At 34.7% G+C, this 19,866-nt stretch overlaps 4 protein-coding genes and 1 long non-coding RNA gene across 7 annotated transcripts in view; 2 read left to right on the top strand and 3 right to left on the bottom strand.

Annotated features, from left to right (window-relative positions):
- Nucleotides 1-3,767, top strand: part of Mmp2 (Matrix metalloproteinase 2) — a 204,108-nt gene extending 200,341 nt beyond the window's left edge. For all 3 annotated transcript variants that reach the window (XM_071789611.1, XM_071789612.1, XM_071789613.1), the window contains 4 exons: nt 34-332; nt 598-701; nt 1,023-1,295; nt 1,688-3,767. In XM_071789611.1, coding sequence (XP_071645712.1) covers nt 34-332; nt 598-701; nt 1,023-1,288 — 669 coding nt within the window. In that variant the 3' untranslated portion in view covers nt 1,289-1,295; nt 1,688-3,767. The remainder of the gene's footprint in view (nt 1-33; nt 333-597; nt 702-1,022; nt 1,296-1,687) is intronic.
- A 93-nt stretch (nt 3,768-3,860) lies between these two features.
- Ppcdc (phosphopantothenoylcysteine decarboxylase) lies at nt 3,861-5,997 on the bottom strand. Its single transcript, XM_071789616.1, has 2 exons — nt 5,108-5,997; nt 3,861-4,681 (listed from the first exon to the last, which is right to left on the bottom strand). The coding sequence occupies exons 1-2, from the start codon at nt 5,531-5,533 to the stop codon at nt 4,517-4,519; spliced, it is 591 nt and encodes a 196-aa protein (XP_071645717.1). The 5' UTR covers nt 5,534-5,997; the 3' UTR covers nt 3,861-4,516.
- A 146-nt stretch (nt 5,998-6,143) lies between these two features.
- Nucleotides 6,144-6,647, bottom strand: LOC139819850 (cytochrome c oxidase assembly protein COX19). Its single transcript, XM_071789618.1, has one exon. The coding sequence runs from the start codon at nt 6,453-6,455 to the stop codon at nt 6,192-6,194; it is 264 nt and encodes an 87-aa protein (XP_071645719.1). The 5' UTR covers nt 6,456-6,647; the 3' UTR covers nt 6,144-6,191.
- Nucleotides 6,648-12,580: 5,933 nt separating this feature from the next.
- Nucleotides 12,581-17,110, top strand: LOC139819036 (sulfotransferase 1C4-like). The gene is made up of 6 exons (XM_071788169.1): nt 12,581-12,906; nt 14,014-14,113; nt 14,220-14,382; nt 14,664-14,784; nt 14,875-14,969; nt 15,319-17,110. Exons 1-6 carry the CDS (start codon nt 12,699-12,701, stop codon nt 15,595-15,597), a joined length of 966 nt encoding a protein of 321 aa, XP_071644270.1. The 5' UTR covers nt 12,581-12,698; the 3' UTR covers nt 15,598-17,110.
- An 818-nt stretch (nt 17,111-17,928) lies between these two features.
- LOC139819037 (uncharacterized) lies at nt 17,929-19,648 on the bottom strand. The gene is made up of 3 exons (XR_011733579.1): nt 19,244-19,648; nt 18,773-18,966; nt 17,929-18,675 (listed from the first exon to the last, which is right to left on the bottom strand). It is a non-coding gene; the product is annotated as an uncharacterized lncRNA (long non-coding RNA).
- Between the last annotated feature and the right edge of the window lie 218 nt (nt 19,649-19,866).

The raw sequence follows: 19,866 nt of genomic DNA, 5'->3' as shown, positions 1-19,866 counted from the left end.
AGATTCTAATCCTCCTTTGGTACCGCGTTGCAGTATTTATGGCGAATAGGCGACCAAGGTATCTACGAGGGATATCCGGCGGAGATCAGCAGGTTGTTCAATCTGCCATCGAGCATCAATCACGTGGACGCCGTTTACGAGCGACCGGATAAGAAGATAGTCTTTTTCATTGGTCGCGAGTATTACGTCTTCGACGCCAACAATCTGGAGCCGGGTTATCCAAAACCGCTCACATATCTGGGATTACCGGCTGCCCTGCAGAAGATCGACGGCGCCATGGTGTGGGGCCACAACGGCAAGACTTACTTCTTCAGCGGTTCCATGTATTGGAGGTGATTTTGTAGTGTAATTTCTCAAATCAGATTTTATACTTTCTCATTTTTTATTGCCTAGAATTCAACATAATGTCAAACTTTCAACTTTTGTATACAGCAATCTTCGACTGATATTAAAATGAAAGATAATGTTAATTTAGATCGAAGCTCATTCGATCGGACGTATAATGAAATTTGTAATCCGATTCATATTGGGCTTCTACTATCTTTTTAATCCATAAATAAAATTTAATTCTCCAATTTAATCCTCTGCCCCACGCAGGTTCGACGAAACTGTTAATTACGTGGAACTCGATTATCCCAGGGACATGAGCATGTTCGCCGGCGTTGGGAATGACATCGATGCTGTTTTCCAATGGAAAAATGGTAAATTTCGGAAATTGACAATCTCGGACAAAATTATTTCATTATAAAAATAATTACTCAAATACTATTAATCTCAGACAATTCTGTTATACAGATGAATAAATTTAATTTAACTTTTAACGCCAAATATAATACATTATTAACGAAGATAATGTATATTTTTTGTAAAAGATAATTCTATAGGCAACCATATATTTTGTTTCTTAATATTTCATTCGACTTTGATTTCAATTCTTGATTTTTCTAACGTTTTATAAATAAATCTCTTCTGTGTAATTTTGTTATCGACTTTCTACTATAACTTTTTCGCTTTTTCGATAGGCAAGACGTACTTCTTCAAAGGCAAGGGCTTCTGGGAGTTTGACGATCTCAGGATGAGGGTGGCGCACGAGAAACAGAAATTGTCGGCGCCAGTCTGGATGGGTTGTCCACCGCCAGACGTGGAGACCAACGATATCGAAACCAACCTACCCAGGAAGTCGAGTATCCTCTCGGCTTCCGCCACCGCTGCCATCACCACAGGAGAAATCACGCCGATATTTGCCACGATCGTTGTGAGCTTTATTATGAGGATAATATACGTGTAAAAACGAGGTAATTATTCATTGCCCCTGTATTCGTAAATTTTTAAAGAGTGGCATGATTGAAAAAGAAGACTTTAAAGATGATATTTTTTAGTATTAAATATAAATTCAGAATTTAGAAAGACGCCCATGAAACAATGTATAATCGTCACAAAGTAATAGTAATATTACATTAATATGTAAAAGTAATTTAATGAAATATAAGATTTGATATATAATGTTTTGTAATAATTTAACTTTTCGATCCAAATATTTATAATTCTATTCATATAATTCTACAAAATATCACATGGCTCCATGGTTGGAGTAAAAATTAGTAGCTAAATTTTTAATGCGATTAAATCAATTATTTGAATATAGGCGAGCAGCTGCTGTCACATATATTTTTCTGTCTTTTTTCAGATCATAACGCACGTGATTCCTTCCAGCTGACGACGTGCGTCGGAGAGCATTTTATACCTCACATGGAAATTTCGCGTGCGAAATACGAATACCAGAAAGTTAAACAGATTTTTGAAGTGCGGACATCGGTGGATCGGTGAACACAGGGGATGGAAGATTGTTCGTACATCGATTGGAGTTTCAAAGCAATGTCTGCGGCACATTCGCATCCACGGAATCAACTTTCGTCGCTGAGCCTTCCCAGGTAGCAAGCACTCGTCATTTTGACGTCAATTGACGTCAAGAGACGTCAAAATGACAGACTTTTGACGTCAAAATGACGAGTGCTTGCTACCTGGGTTCCGATGAAGAGATCGCGATTGTAGCTCGCGAACAAAGCTTCAAGAATGTAATCGAATTAATTTGCGAAGAATTCAAAGAAGATATATGAAATGGTTGACGACAAATTATAAAATTTTGAAATATGATATTACGAGGAAAAGTTTTTTTCTGCATACTTTTTACTTAATTTTTATCTGGGTGATAAAATCGTATTGACAGTTAATCTTCTCTCACAAAGAGCGTGTGACTTAGATCCATATCATCAGTCCTGGATAAACCGCGCCATTGTGCTGCGCAGGAGCATATTTTTGTATGCTGTCTTTTTACATGGCCGCATTTATATACGAAGTAATTAACTTAAGACGTAACGCTTTTATATCGCATGACTGACGAATGTCGTCAAGTCCTCGAAGGTGCGAAAAGAAACGAGAGGACATCTCGCAGATCTTGCGATAATAATTTACGAACTACCACTGCCGAAAATCCATCCAACTTTTTTCGATATTCTTTTTACAAGAATTTTTAAATTGAGATGGGAATCCTCATTCATACATATTCTTAAAAAGCGCCTACTAATTACGTAGCAGACAGTGCTGATTGGACTGACTTTATTCAATAATTACTGCCTTATTAAGTATTATAGAAAAAAATTCAGGACTTTTTGATTCAATTTTTGATAAGGAATACCGCTATGTAATTAGTGAGCACTTTTAAAAAAACACCCTATATATCCCTGCTGGAGGACTAATACGCGCCACTAAGAAATTCCGTGATCCTTCCATAAATCGCGATGCGATTATTAGTTGGAATCGAATCTTAAAACGACAAAATAGTCGGTTCCGACAGAGCACATATTTTATATAAATATTGTATTAATTATTGATACCGTATAATATTTAGCAAAAGAGGACACGGGCAAAACGCAGTGTCGCCAGTTTTGTAAACTGTGATATTTATATACCGCGCGCGATCAAGTAGTTAGTGTAATATCAAGGAAAAGTAGCACAGAATCAATCTCACAGATTTATATACAGCGCCGGTGTATCTGAGATGCTTACATGAACTTTGCGAGCGTATTTTCCGATTTGTTTCAAGCCGATTTCTTCTCAGCGTAAGACACCGATAGTTTTTAAGCGAGTGGAGGTAATCGAGAGCGAAAATAAATAACAAAATCTCATTTTGCATTTAATTTTCAGTAGACTTCAAATCAGAATTTTATAAATTAAAGTGTCAGTAACCGAGAATCTAAAATAATAAAATTGTAAGGGGAAAGATGAAGGTTAATTAAATTTTTGCAAAGGAGAAATTGACTGTAGTTTTAATATCGGGATCTATACGTCTCTGCGAAGTTCGTAGTATTTATATTTCCAACGTACACTCCTGTATATATATAAATATATAAACATGTTTTATAATTATATAAAAGTATACTATAAGCCGCGCGCGTATTGCAGAATGTACTATGTCCGTGAAGCGCGCAGCATTGAAACGAAGACAAACGGTATAAATGATATTATATTTGTTTTTCGATTAACTGTCTTCTGGTTGAGTACCATTGTTATGGAGAAGCAAATGCATCGGAGTGATGCGTCCTGCAGTTCTACTAGGAGGCGAGAATTCCTCCAACCCTCTGTTTATTCCAAACTTAAGGGAAAATTAATGTAATGTGCCGATTATATGCTTTATACGTATTTTATATATTGTCAGTTCGTGCTTTATTTGTGTATATACGAAAATAAAGTGATTTTACCAAACACAATGACACACCGCAGAAAATTTCTGATTTTTAGCCTTACGTACGCATCACTGAAAAAAATGTTAATTGTAAGGTGAGGAAAGCAGAAAGAACGCCTTATATATTTGTAATTCATATATATATATATATATATATATTTATATATTGTTCATATATTTAACAAAAGCATTGTACATTCCAGCGGATCAACTTTAGGATATGTCAACAGAATTTTCCCTTTTCTTTAGAGCATTTTTATACATCGCATTTCAACTGGACAGATAAAATTACGATTATCTCGTTTGTTCCTCACGGTACGATTGATTTATTCCAGGTTGAGCAAAGGATATGACGACCATGATGCGTTCAAACTCAGATTTCGCTGTTCGCGTATAACTTACGTAGGTTCCTACCTAACAATGACCTAACGATGACGTAGTTCGTCCTATAAGAGCAATGAAAGAATGAAATTCTCGGTGAACAACGTAACTCGAGAAAAATTTATGAATGCGTTTTCGCTAATAAACGTAAATTCTTGATTACACGAGCCGTATACGGGTTCGAAAGATTCGGGTCTTAGGCTCCTCCCAATTTTTTATTAGAGATAAGCGACATCTTGGCGTGTATCTTTATTAATCATTATAAGCGTATGTTCGAATCGCACCATAGCGCGTCTTTGGAGATCCTGATATCGGCGCTCACGACGTGACAGAGCTTCATCGATACTCGCGTCGTCGACGAGGCTCGCACGAGGAGGCCGATCTCAGCCGCTGCTAGGGACACAGATCCGACTGATCCATCCAGGGATTCAAGGCTCGCAGAACGGATCGCACGATCGTGTCCACTTCGGCCATCGCGCCTATTCCCGCATCGCCGCACATCAGCATCTTGGTTATGCAATGCACCTCCTTGTAGCCCCAGGATTTGAGTAGCGATACCTGAGAAAGCACAAAACTCCATGAATCTCTTCGTTAAGAAAAAAGAAAAATAGAAAAATTATATAAGACAGAAAAAATTTAATGTCTACGTTTATCTTTGACTATTATACTCTTCTTTATCTCTTTTTATTAGAATTTGTCCAACATTGTTATTGGTTTAATTAAGTTTTTCATTTTTAATGATGCAATTTCAAATACAAATATCTGCACGAATTGAATTTAATTCAATTTAATTCAATTTAAGTAAATAGTATACAGGGTGTTTCTTAAATACAAAAAATTAAAGGGGACATTCCTCCCTGTATGTGATTATTTTTTCTGCAAATGTATATAAAAAGGATCATATACTTTATCTATTTATTTGTTTTAACGAGAAAATCTTAACATTCTCTTATTTTAATTTCTGCGCTATTCTTTTCATCTCACTTGAGGCATTGTAATTGGATGCTCCCACATCTTGGTGTTCATAGCTGGGCAGAAGAGGAACGGCTTGGCAGGGTCCCATGCGCGTGCCACGCAGGTAACGATATTATCGCATATGCCACTGGCAATCTTGCCCAGAGTATTGGCATCCAACGGCGCTATCACGAACACGTCCGCCCATTTCACTAGGTCTATGTGCAGCACCGGATCGCCGCGGTCCTGCCAGGCGGCCCACTCCACTGTGTCGGACAAGACCTGGATCTCAGGCGGCAGCTGGGCGTCCTTCAGGAAGTGCTTGGCTCTCTCCGTCACGACCACCCTCACCTCCAGATTGTTCTGTCGCAGCATCTCCACCAGCTGCGGCAGCTTGATCGTGGCGACGCTACCGGTGCAGCCTATCAGTACTCTCTTCCTGGAGGAGCTCGCCATTTTCTTCACCTTTGCGTTGCCTCCTGTTCTACGTCAGTCTGGACTCTGCAGTAAAATCTGATAGACTCTCAGTTTTCAACGTGATAAATATCGAAACTCTCTATTTTATTTATGGGATAATTGCTCTCTTAGGCCACTTGGGTTGCAACACAATCCAGCCGTGTAACAAGCTACAGGGATATCTTTATGTTAAAGCTCAAGAAGCCCAACCCAACGAGTGGTCAAGCGATATAACTTAATTCTCAATCTTCCTTCTTATGAAAATAAAAGGTAGATATACGCAATTTTTAGTATCGTTCAGTTCTCTCTTTCTCCCTTTAAATTGGTCTCTTATTAAACCTATTGTTCTTATTGTTACTTCTTTCTCAACAACACTGGCATAGAGGAAGTTCTTGTTGCACCTGGCTGGCAGTGCGTATTCTCGCTTGAACACACTAATTCACCAAACTCTATATAGTCTGGTGTCCTTTTTACATCGAAAGTTTTAAGAGCACCGATTAGACTAGAGAGAGAGTGCACCAGGCATTCTCCGAGGAAAATCGGGATGAACAACAACGACAACGACGATAACGACGACGACGACCAAGATAATCCCCCTCCTTTCTTTTGAGATACACGGGATATCTGATCTCTGATCTCTCAAGGACGATTATCGACGTTACGTTTCCTTGGCGCCCTCGATCTTGTCGGCGAAGCCGAGCTTGGACCAATCCTCGTGCGCCATCAGGTCGTGGTCCATGCGGCAGCCAAGGTACTCCTTGGCGATGTCGCGGCACATCGTGTTCTGATTGCGATTCTCGGCCAGGCAGCGCATGTACCTGATCATGGTGCTCTTGCAACGGCCCTCATGGTCCAGCGGGAAGCTGCCGCGCTCCGGTGGCGTCGGCGTAAACAGCCTCTGCGAGAACGTATACGCGGACATAATACGCCAACTCCGTTCACTTCGACGCGCGGGAGATTACGCGAGGGTGAGAACGAGAACGAGAACGAGCGACGGATACCTTCAGCCCCCTCGAAGGTTCGCCATCTTGGCTGACCGTGATCCACAACCACAACCACAATCCACACCGATCCGTGGTTCTCCTCTCCGTTCCCCCCTCCTCCTAATCCCTACCCAAAGAGCACATGCCAAATCGCTACGAGCAAACGCCCCAGGAAAACGAAATGGTCCTCAACGCCGTCTGTCCCCTGGTCCCCAGAAGTGACGAACTAACGCGGCTCACGTGACGAGCAATGCGGGAGTGGCGCTAATTTTGAACCTACGTTGTATTCCCATTTCTATGGCTCAACTTAGACAGCACTATGTCTAAAATCGGGACATAAGACGTCTTAAAGACGTCATTAAGATGTTTTTAAGACATTATTATTACATAAAACGTTTCAAAGATGTCTTTAAGACGTACTTTTACGTCTCGATTTTGGACATGCGTGCTGTTTGGGAATTTACACCGAACGTTTGATACGCTATAGTACTATATTCGTACTAATTGTAAATTGATTTAGTTTACCCTCTTTTAAAACGCGAACCATTCTACAAAAATGTATATTATATCTCATCCAAACATTTATCGATGATATTTGGCTGTATTAATCATCGTAGCAAATGAAAATAATCTAGCGCTCTCCACCGGAGCCGAAAAAGGAATGAATGTATTGTATTTTATAAAAACTTTCTTTATTGTAGGATATTTTTCTAGATAAGATATCTGAGAGTCTGGATCTCCTAGATAATGAAAAATCTAGAAACAAAAACAAAAATATTTGCTTTATGATCTTTATTTTCGTTTTTGTTTCTAGATTTTTCGTTATTTAGGAGATCCAGACTCTCAGATATCTTATCTAGAAAAATATCCTACAATAAATAAAGTTTTTATAAAATACAATACATTGATTCCTTCTTCGGCTCCAGTAGTACGTGGAGAGATTATTTTCATTTGCTACGATGATTAATACAGCCAAATATCATCGATTATCAGACAGTATATGTTTGAAAAACGTGTTCTTCTGAAAGCATTTTTAAATAAAAATGTATCAAATAAAAAATAAACTTTAATAATAATTACTTTTAAGTGATTTTTTTAAACCAACTAAAAGAAAAACATTCTGAAATCTACACTTTGGGAAACTAAAGTTGATTATGTACTTTTTTCATTAAATTTCTCTTTTTTTATTTATAAATAAGATTAGTTTTTATGTTGTTTTTTATTTTATTGATTGTAAATTTATTTAATTTCTTTAGTTTTAATTATTTATTTGACGTTAAAAATACTAATTAATAAATTATAACTTTACGTTCACGAAATATTATCATTTGTTAACAAAATTTTTTATATATTTTGTTTTATTTTCGAATAAAAAATAACAAATAAAAATAACGAATAAACATATTGTTACGTCCTGTTGACTCCACGATTTCTTTCTTTCGTGGAATCATTCATTTCATCACACGAAACACACGGAAACCATAAAATAGCGGTTATTAATTGACGAAGCGGATGCACTCCAACTGTCATCGCTCATTAAATAGTAAATGACGAAACCTTCCAGAAGACTCGAGACTAATAAAATAGGCAAATTATAGACTTGTTTGTCGCATTCCATCTAATTCCACGAAATAAAGCACGAAATTTCAATTATCTCGAAATTTCGTGGCAAAGGGCGCAATAAATTAAAAACGCCATAAGGATCTGGGTGACCTCTCGGGTCATGGGAGTGCTGATCTCACGCTTTTCCGTGAAACGCAAATTTGACCTAAGACCTAAGGCCTCGCGGCGATTGATAAAGTTAAGCCTCTGGAAGGGACTCAAAGTGCAAGATAATAATATGTACCCGCCAATGAATAGCCGCTAATTAGAAATTGCTCATAGACAATCACGATTTTTGGGGAAACTTGCCACAGGATAGGCGGAAAATCAAAACCTACGTCACGATCAGAAGAGAACTCCACCAATCAAATTAGATTAAAACATAATCCCGCCTACATAATTTTATATAAAAATCGCGACTTTGCGCACTTGGAGTCACTTCTGATCCAATCCGAGACGTCTTGAAACTATATTTACCAGCCGTATTTATCAATCATCAGCCAGCTGTACTCCTCGCTTAAGCGAAACCAGATTTCTGTCGCGTCGCGAGTAGATTCTGTGCGCGTGTCGATCACCCCGCAGTAACCGAAGGTCCGGACAAACTCACTAATAGCCACCACTGCCACCCGTTTCACGTCCAGAAGAATCCGCCGCAGTCACTTGATTCCCTGGATAGCAACCGTCAACAGTAAGTCCGAGATACCCGCTCGGTTATCATCATACATCTCTACAGTATGTATGTGTGTGTATACCGTATACGAGAACACACATATATATAAATATATGTACAAATATATATTTCATCTTTAAAACTCTCCCCCCCCCATTTTCGAATTCAAAATTATAAAATAATTTTAGTGAAGTCGCAAATTCATCGTCGCAAGTCTTTGGAAATAATTATCCGGAATCGGACAATTCGGAACAGACGCGCCCGCATAGTGGAGCAATAGCTCCTAGCTTCATTCTTAAAAAGTGAACGGTCCCCGCATATCGACCATCCTATCCCCGATCGATCCTCTGAATTTGTGTTACACCCGTACCGGAACAAATGTCATTCCACACGCACACACCACACTCTCACGTACTTTATATATATAATAATGATTTTTAATTTGTAATAATATTTTGTTCTTTTTTGTAATAAATGTTCTAATTATTTGATAAATTAAAATAAATAAGACCTGATCACCTCTCACTACCTCCCTAAAATCGCACAAGGTCCGATCCCCGGTAATAGGGATATTATATCATTGAGCGAAAACAGGACCGCGAGTGCACACGAAAACTCTCAGTAGGCGTAATAGCGTCTCTTCTGGACGTTGACCTACGACTGAAGTTTTTCTGAAAAGTGCATTCGACTCGAGGCACGCGCCCTTCTAGCGTGAACCCGAGATACCATAAGATCTCGTTACGTCTTCCCATACCCCCTCCCTTAGATAGCCTTTCCTTCGCTATCCGTCGAACCAATATACCTAAATTCCAGGGTTCTGACGTAACAATATTTAACTGTGAATAACGAATAATTTTAATGATGAATAATTCTATCAACGAATAAAGAATAACGAATAAAAAAATTATTCGTTATTCGTAATCGAATAAAAATTTATTCGAATAATGTACAACACTGCCTAGCATATATGACACAACTGAAGAGGAAGAATATATTACAAATTTAATATGTACCAATATTGACTTTTTACACAAAATTAGATAGGATTTCCCGTTTACTTTGTGTAAAATTTATATAACTTTAGTTTATATGATAAATTTTTTTAGCAAAAGTATATATACTTACGCGGCTTTTCCTTTTTATTATACTTTAAAAATTCATTATGCAAATTTTTGTAATTCTGTGTACCTTTCTAACAAAAAAAATAATGATAATTATGTGTCCATTTTTGTGTAACATTTTATATATTGCAGGACAATGAATTTTCAAAAATTATAATTGTATCAAGCATAACTAAGCTGTAGATATAATTTAAGTGTAAATAAAACAATTTTATTATTTAAATTTGTGCAGTGTTTATTTATATATTTTATATAATACCTATAATAATATGTAATAATTTAAACAATATAAATATAAAATTTAAAAAAATATACATTAAAATTTATGACACTAATTAATATTCATTTAAAAAAATTTATTTTTAATTAAAAGGAAGTGGAATTTTATTAGGCGTATTTTGTAATAGCAGTTGTGTAGGCGTATTTTAGTATAAGAAATAGGATTTAATATATAAGATATGTGTTACATGTCACGTGTATAATAGCTAAAATGTCAAATTTTGTCACGTCTTTTCCGACGGATCAAAAGAAGAGGGTAAGCAGAGAAGCATGGAAAGTCTCTCGAGCGGATCCTTCGCATCTTAGTCCAGTCAAATTAGACATTTGAGCTCGGAAGTGAAGCGTATCAATGAAACCTTTTTAGGGTTGTTGGGGGGATGTAGAAGAGCTTATTTCTGAGTTGTCGGGTTAATCGGACCGATGGGTTTTTAAGGGGGGGAGGGGGAATGAAAAATTTTGTTTTTTCGCAATAACTCGGCGAATTTTGACCGTACATGATTGACTAACCTCTCATTTTGTAGCTCTTTTAAAGCCCTACAATTTATTTCCTGAAGACTCTAACTTAAAATTAATAGGGGTATTCAAATAAGTTAGAGTTTAACGGTTTGACAGGTTATGTCGGGTTAAAGTCGGGTAAAAAATTAATTTTTACACTTTTAACCCAAAGATTAATGTGATAGGTTAATGAGTCACTTATGTATTCTGCATAACCTTAAAGAGTAGCGCGCCCAAAGTTAATTAATTAACTTTTTATTTGACTTTAACCCAACATAACCTGTCAAACCGTTAAACTTTAACTTATTTGAATACCCCTAATATTTGTCGAGTTCTAGCCGGTGAAAGTGGGAAAAAATGTATTTTGTTGCGGTTTTTTGCGTTTAAATGTTACAATTTTTCATTAACTTTATACTCGAAAAGAGAGATAAGCGAAATACGCGCCGAGTCCCGAGCGCACTCGACTCGACGCGCACCGTCGCGTGGCCGATCGTCGCCGGCGGCGGCGCCGCGGCGACGATCGGCCACGCGTTAAAAGCACGACTTCCAGAGGCTTCCCAGGGCTCAATTTTTAACGAATCTGAACGACTGACCTCTCGTTTTGTAGGTCTCTTCAAGCCCTACAACTTTGTCAGTGGCGGCACATTTCTATCTATTAATGGAAACGAGATAAACGCAAAAAACCGCGACAAAATACATTTTTTCCCACTTTCACCGGCTAGAACTCGACAAATATTGATTTTAAGTTAGGGTCTTCACGAAATGAATTGTAGGGCTTTAAAAGAGCTACAAAATGAGAGGTTAGTCAATCATGTACGGTCAAAATTCGCCGAGTTATTGCGAAAAAACGAAATTTTTCAGTCCCCCTCCCCCCCTTAAAAACCCATCGGTCCGATTAACCCGACAACTCAGAAATAAGCTCTTCTACATCCCCCCAACAACCCTAAAAAGGTTTCATTGATACCGCTTCACTTCCGAGCAAATGCCTTTTTTTTGTCTAATTTGACTGGACTATCTGAAATTTACACACGAATCAATAGTTGGGCGCCAGACACGTAAACTCATTATACTTTTATCTCTATGAATCGCTAATTCTTTATTTAAGAAATTCAACATAATTAACTTTCAAACTTTACGTGTTGGAGCAATTTAGGTTCGTATTCATAGTCGGATCTTATTTCAAGATTGTCTTAAGTAATTTCTTAAGATGCTAATTATACGCCTCTGTGATTGGTTCATAACATCTTAAGATCGTACTTAAGATGGTCTTAAATATAAGATTTGACTATGAATACCGGCCTTAGACAGCGGGGACTGTTTTTTGTGATCAAAAATCTATAAGAAACACTCATTCTGATTAAAGTTACTTAAAAACATTTTTTCTTGTTGGCCTGTGTAATTAATCTAATTAGCAAAAAGAAAGTGCAACATGAAATAAAAAAGAGATCTTATATAGTTAATTCTTATAATGCTTCTAAGCTGGTATTCATAGTTGGTTCTTATATCTAAGATCGTCTTAAGTTCAATCTTAAGATGTCATGAACCAATCATAATAGAGCCGTATTAACATCTTAAGACATTACTTAAGTCGATCTTGAAATAAGGACCGACTATGAATACTGGCCTATGAATCGCGCGCCCGTGTTGATCATTAACGAGCAGTCGGTAAGTCTGTCTACTATATGTATACTGTGACTTACAAAGCGAATTAAAGCACCTTAAGCCCCGGACACACAAATCGACGGAAGACGTAAGACGTAAATCGTAAGGAAATCCACTAATCAGAGTCGACTATTCCCCTCTTCTTCCCTCTTAAAGAGGGGAATAGTCGACTCTGATTGGTGGATTTCCTTACGATTTACGTCTTACGTCTTCCGTCGATTTGTGTGTGAAGGCCTTTATTACTAGCTGTCGCTGTATACTTCGCAAAAGCTTCGCTTCTTGTTAGTGTGGTACCGGCCGCGAAGACACTCGAAAGACATTTCAACCAACGAGGAGGCTAGGCTTTTCGAAATATGTCATTCAAGGATCTGAAAGTGGAATGCGTCAAGGATGAGCTGGCGGCTGATTTATCAAAATGCTACCCGTTTTTTAAACGCGGTTTCGTTAAAATATGTGAGAAAAAATGGTTTTTGCCGTATAAATATGTCGAGGAGGGCGACAACATATATAATTTTAAAATTCGTCCGGATGATACATGGGTCATTACATATCCTAGATCAGGTAAATCGTTTTCAAAGTTTAGATCTTGAAACTTGTACTTCGAAGTAGGTATAATGAATTTAAAAGAGCGATTATAGATCACAAATTGTGATAAAACATTGTTATAAGTAATATATTTTATTATCGAAGTATACGATGGAATGTAGAAGTCTGAGAACTGTTCCTCTTATCAAACAATGTATACATGACCTTGCTTTTTCTGTAGAAGAAAGAACCTGAATGTATACACAATAATATAGATACAACGCACAAAATAGAAAAAATCATAAAGCTCATAATATGTGTAATAATAATTGAAATAATCTTTTTATATTATCTGAAATATTATGTACAGCTTTACAAATTGTCCGTTATAACACCAAATATCGCTTGCTGTATGATAAATTGTGCACAACATTAAATTGTACCTTTAATCGAAACTTTTCCAAGGCTGTGTTCCAAAACCACACTCTTAGGGCAAAGAGCGTGCCCTGTCCTTGTTCAACTTTCTGTAAGTAACAAAAATAGAACGACGCTCGAGCGTTAAGAGCGTGGTTCTGAAACGCAGCCCAAAACTATCATCCACATATAACTATCCCACATATAACATCATTTTATTCCACATAATCTCCTTCCTTTCACCATACATTTCACATATAATTTTACTTCAAAAGTAAATAAATTCTAGAATATTGTTCTAACTCTTCTTTTAGTTTAGAAGCAAGTTTAGGAGCAAATTTAGAAGCAAGTTTTAAAAAATTTTCTTAAACAAGAATATATAACATTGATAGAATTTAAATGGAAATTTATCATAAAAAGAATACTTTATTTAACAATAAATTTATTTTCGCCAATTCCTTTTACCTCAAATTATTTAAAAATGTAATGGTTTAAATAACATCGTAACTTCGAAAATTGCATAAAGCAGTCGATATTTTAAAAAGTCTCTTTGTTAATGAAACCTGAGTCAATGTTGTCCAAACACAAAAAATTTTGAAAAGAATAAAAAAATTGTGAATAATGAAATTCTTAAAAGTGATCCAGATCCAGGTCAGGTGTGGAATCAGAAATTTTTCAATTTTTTGCTATTGTCAAATATTAATTAAATTTACGTCCTGTGTTGACTAGGTACGACGATGACCCAGGAAATTGTATGGTTGGTGGCGAACGACATGAATTTCGACGAGGCACATCGAAGATATTTAGTAGAAAGATTTCCTTTTGTCGAGTACAGTATAATATACATACACATATATGCATATATACATATAAGTATATACTCGTATATATTTTTCACAATGACTGCAGAAGTAAAGAAAAATTATTTTTTTTAGGATGGGAGCTTTGTTCGACGACTATATCGCGAAAGACGTTCCTGGTAGGATTAATACGGAAAGAAATAGCGTCGAATTTGTGAAAAGTCAGCCCTCGCCGCGTTTCATTAAGAGCCACATGCCTCTCGAACTGTTGCCGACAGTTGTAAATAGTACTTGCAAGGTGTGTTTGCAATTGAATATTTCATTAGTTGAATGCTTATTTATAATATATAGACGGTATATATTTTTAAAAGGAGAAAAGATATAATAAACGCTGAGAAAAAAATTTAAAGGCGTTAAACACTGCCCCTTCGAGATTTTTATTTTAAATTCATCGAAGCATTTGTCATTTATGTATATTTAAGTTAATTGTTCTTTATCTCATTTCATACGTCGAAGGGTCGAAGGGATACATTAGAATACGAAAATTTGCAGTCAACCGTTGATCATTTTTGTTCTTAGATTATCTACGTTGCAAGAAATCCAAGAGACGTGGTTGTCTCGTGGTATAAATTCCAGAAATCTTTGAAACTGTATGAGGGATCTTTCGAACAGTTCTGTAATAATTTCATGAATGACCACAGTAAGCTTTACGAAATGTTGATTAGTTTTTTCAGCTTAATTTATTATCTCAGTTATTATTTTGAAAGTCTATAATCTACAACAATTTCAGCGCTATGGAGTCCTTATTGGGAACACGTGAAGGAAGCGTGGATGATAAGACACAGAGCAAATATAATGTTTCTCTTCTACGAAGATCTGATAAAGGTGAGATAAAAGGAAATTCTACTTTAGTGCGTTGTTTCATATAAAATATAAAGAAAATTTTTTTAATTATTACATGTGTTAATTTGTTTTCTAAAACAATAGGAGGAATTAAATATTTTTAATGTTTATAATTTTTGAGATTTTAAGTATTTATAGAAATATGAGTAAAATTCTACTTAAATTCTACTTAAAATACATAAGTAAACTTAAACTTAAATCTTCTATATAGTACTTGATCATATTATTTGGATTTAACAATAAAAATACAACAGATAATTAAAAATATTACATACATCTAATTTAAAAATATTACTGTTCTATACGTAACGTTTTTATCTATTTTGCACAGGATTTATCTGGAAACATAAAAAAAATTGCTGCATTTTTTAATAAGCATTACAGTGACGAGCAGATCGTCAAGTTAGTGAATCATATAAGAATAGAGAATTTCCGCAAGAATCCGATGGTGAATCAGCCGACTTCTGACATCGTGATGCCACCAGAAATGTTTATTCGGCAAGGAACGACGGGTGGTTGGAAAGAAGTGTTTACACCGGAGATCGAGGAGAGATTTAGCAAATGGATCATGGATAATTTAAAAGACACGAATTTGGCTTTTCCAAGTTAAATTCGTAGCGATAGAAGCAATTGTGTTGCAGTTTAAAAATTTTTTTTCAAGTGTGTTTTAAATAGACAAGACTATTAAATATTAAAAGTTTTTCAACAAAAGAATTGTAAAGCTCACTTTCACATCTTTAATGGTCGAAACATGCACGCACACAATTCGCACAAAATATAAGCTATATTATATTATAATATTATATATTTATAATTATAGCGTAAAGATTATATATAATCTAGGACAATAAATTTGCAAGAATTATAACTGCTTCCCGCGAATACCGCTAACAATAAGATGTTTAGTTTATATTTTTAAAATATCATTAATAGTTATTAATTTTTATGGAGCTTATTAAAATTTCTGCCATGAGAATAACCGCGAACAGAAAAGTTAATAGATAAATTAGTTTTATAAGTTTCGTTATTTTTTAAACCACCGCGGCACCATGATCTGCGTTTTAAAACGGTATCTTTCCGATTATTATATTTAATTTATTATTATTTAATATGATTAATATATAATATAATTTAACTAGATAGATGTTAGGTGCTTTTCGCAATTGTTCAATACCATTTTTGATTATATGTATACTGTACAAATTGATAACCAATATAGTTCAATATTTTATTTATGAGTTTTATGGGGTTTATGGAATCGCAAGAAGCTATCACATTATCACCACATTGAGTAAACGATAACGATAAATTCAATAATTTTATCAAAAAAAGATCTGTATATTGAATGTGGTACGCCGACTAGTATTTATAATTATTTATAATTATTTATAATTATTTATAATTATTTATATTTATTTATAATTGTTTTCATAATTAAAAGCTAAATATGTAATTTTATTAATTATTATATTTTAAATATTCTCCGATGAGCAGGCTTTAACGCCCATTTTTCATTTTGTTTTATAATCTCGATACAACTCACTTATTCTAGATATTTTAATTGTTACACTGAGTAATTATTAATTAGAGCAATTAAATAATCGTATCGACGTTATAATCAGCTATTAAAGCAGATTTATTCTTTTATTAAAACAATATGGACAGATATTGTTTCATGATAATTACTGATAATTACTTTCTAAATTATGTTATAATGCGAATACATCTCACATTGCGATTTCAAAATCTCATCGACTTACATGTAATTTGCTTACAATTTTGAGAGACATTAAATTGTGTATTGTAATTGCAATTCTAATTACGTCTCTTTAAGAAATAAAATTTACATTGTCCACTTGGAAAAGTATATCTTATAAATTAATATTTATCTTTATTATTTTTGATATCACAAATTGGAACTTTTGCATTACATTGCACTTATGTCCTTTGGATTAATGAGCAACTTTATCACTTCATCTTTTCTCTTTTTCTCTCCAACGTGAAAAGAAATTCTCAAATGGGAATACAAAGATAAGTAACACTTCGATTTATTTAAAAGTGCTTGAGGTAATACATACATAACTATAGCGCAATTTAAAAATATTTCATGCATTTTTTAAAAAATACATATCACTTGAGTAGAGTTAGAAAACGCAACTATATGTAACACAATAATTTTATTAAGAAGAATTAAAAATACTACCACTTGAGATTTACGACATACATTGCGCGTGTACTTGGAATCTTTTTTACTTTTTTTGAAAAAGGTATTATAATTTAAGGTGTAATATTGGTACTGCAGTTTTCAATAGTGATCCTTACGTATATAGTGTCGCTAATATATCTCCAATTTGCGATATCAAATACTATCACTACAAACTTTAATTTCTTGCTTTAAGTAAAAACTATTAATTAATTTAGAATTGTTTGTTAATTAAATAATTATTAATAATTATTTATATAAAATGTCAATTTTATTAAGTACTCTATAACTAATGTCAGTTTTATTAAATATATATTTAATCTAAATATTTTTGCTTCTTCGTTCTGCATTACATTCTGTGTATTAGATCTTTTCCTTTATACTATTAACTTTTTAATCAACATGAAATATATTTTAATTTACAAATAAGGTTCTTATTTGATATAAAGTATCTGGGTTTTAGATTACCATAAAATGAAATTATAATACAGTATAAACTCGAAATTCTCAATTATTTTAATTAACAATTTAACAAAAGTAAATACAATGTTAATTATATATAGTTTGATTTTAAAGAAAACATTATTGACCTCGACAACTTTGAAAAGTAATATTGATGGAACGTAACTATGTTCGTCATGCTCGTTCCTTGAAATCATGTTTTAAATACCGTGCTATATTTTCAAAGCGAGACACATAGATGTATTTTATTTTTAATAACTTTCCTTATATATTAAATCTATGTTGGGAATAAGTGTAATTCTACGTAGCAATTAATTTTGGTAAATCTTGGTATATCTCATTACAACAAGTTCTTAATTTTAGAAATATCACGATTCTACTACCTTGGAAGATTGAGAACTGAAACTAACGACATTTGAATTTATATAATAGTAGCATAGCGTAACAACAGGTAAGGTCATAGGGAAATTACATACACAGAATTATAAAACTTATGTATAAAAAATTAGAGTAAAATAGACTCATAAAGTAATAAAAAATGAGTACTCAACGAATAACTAGATATAATAGATGTACGCGTATATACCTACCAATGTCAAAATTACTGTATTAATGAAAGACAGCCCTCGATGACGTATATAATAAAACTTCAGCAATTATATGAGATCAACTGAAATAGTTGGAAACAAGGCATTTTGACGTTAAACTTATGATACAAATAGATGATGATTAAAATTGATGAAGATGACGAGGGTCTCTATAGTCTCTACAAGAAAATCGATTTTTATACGACAAAATAACGTATGTGATATGACTTTATTTTTTGAAATTGTTTTTTTAGAACTAATTAAAAAATGTATGTGCCACTGTATTACAATCCATTAATTCCACTCAAAATTTTAAAAATGATTCAGCATTCTGATTCTCAATTTCCATTAGAAAGAAGAGCATCCGTTTATTCTTATATTACTGATAAGGTAATGACGTCAATATAATCCACTATTCCAAGTTTCGATCATGTGCCTGAAATAAATCGTTTTGATGTTCACCAGCAATAAACAATAATAAATTGTCATATTATTGCAATGTAACGAGATACAATTATACAATAATTGCTCACCAAGTTATTACTACTGTCTGGGTTATCAGGGTGATAAATGTCTATGTGTCTCTTTAAATAATAGTACACATTTGCCGTTGGTACAGTTAAAAGTTTAGAGCAAAGTGAGCACTTTACGGTCTTGAATTCCATAAAATGTTTCCAGACAGACGACTCCGAACATCCTGATTGTTCCATTTTCTCGAGATTACAGACTAAAAAATTTATTTTTGTAATATAGAAATAGTGTCTCGCGCCAAGTATAATGCACGCGCAGAGCGAGACCGCCTCGCGTGTATCTTTATAGGGTGCTTCCGAAGAGGCGCTCGGGGTTAGGTTTTGGTATAGTGTATAGTGCATGTAACATGCTATAGCAAAATCTAACCCCGAGCGCTTCTTCGGAAGCACCCTGTTGCGAGTTGCGAGTACCCGAGATTTTGATATCTTCCACAAGAAATAAATAATTAATTATTATTGCTTTTAATGACTTACTTTGTATATTACACTTGTGTACTGATTCTGTTTAATTAATTATGCGTCGTCACTACAAATGCCGTTAATTTGAAAGATAGATGTTAATGTCTCGAACGATAATAAACGACTGGTTACAATGTCAATCTCTGGGGGTTGGTGGTCCGGTCGGTTATGTTCGATTTAATCGATATTCGAATCTATCGAAGTATATTGTTGTCTTTTTTCGCGACGCTGATTGGTTCTCTTATTGTGATTTAATCGATACTCGAATCTATCGAAGTTTATTGTTGTCGCTTTGCGATGCTGATTGATTCTCTTATTACGTTTACTTTGTGAGCGGCTGGCGGAAAAGGGGCAACAACCATCTTAAGGGTCGACAGGAGTAACACTACCGACCTCTGTCGGATTGCTTAGCTGCGAGTCCGTATTTTATTTATTATAAATTTTTTAAGAGCCAAAATGGAAAATCTGGCTCTGTACCGCCTTGCGGCTGATCTTACTGATTAAAACGAGCATAAGTTTAATGAGATTCGTTAATTAATTTGGCTAAAATTTGGGAAAAACCGTTCCTAAACAGCTTTGCAGCTTTAAGCAAGCCTGAAAAGCTGCTTAGAAAAGGTTTTTCCCAAATTTTAGCCAAA

This window comes from Temnothorax longispinosus, chromosome 9 (assembly GCF_030848805.1).
Source record: "Temnothorax longispinosus isolate EJ_2023e chromosome 9, Tlon_JGU_v1, whole genome shotgun sequence".
NCBI classification, from domain to species: Eukaryota; Metazoa; Arthropoda; class Insecta; order Hymenoptera; family Formicidae; genus Temnothorax; species Temnothorax longispinosus.
The sequence above is the reverse complement of the archived record's forward strand: the minus strand, read 5'-3'. Positions and strand labels throughout refer to the sequence as shown.

Bases quoted from the DNA above. Each gene is read 5' to 3' on its own strand.
- LOC139819850 (XM_071789618.1), bottom strand. From the start codon at position 6,455: ATGTCCGCGTATACGTTCTCGCAGAGGCTGTTTACGCCGACGCCACCG.
- Ppcdc (XM_071789616.1), bottom strand. From the start codon at position 5,533: ATGGCGAGCTCCTCCAGGAAGAGAGTACTGATAGGCTGCACCGGTAGC. The intron at 4,682-5,107 runs GTGAGATGAAAA...GTGCTTTCTCAG, and splicing joins ATCCAATTACAATGCCTCAA to GTATCGCTACTCAAATCCTG.
- LOC139819036 (XM_071788169.1), top strand. From the start codon at position 12,699: ATGTCATTCAAGGATCTGAAAGTGGAATGCGTCAAGGATGAGCTGGCG. The intron at 14,383-14,663 runs GTGTGTTTGCAA...TTTTGTTCTTAG, and splicing joins TTGTAAATAGTACTTGCAAG to ATTATCTACGTTGCAAGAAA. The intron at 14,970-15,318 runs GTGAGATAAAAG...TATTTTGCACAG, and splicing joins TCTACGAAGATCTGATAAAG to GATTTATCTGGAAACATAAA.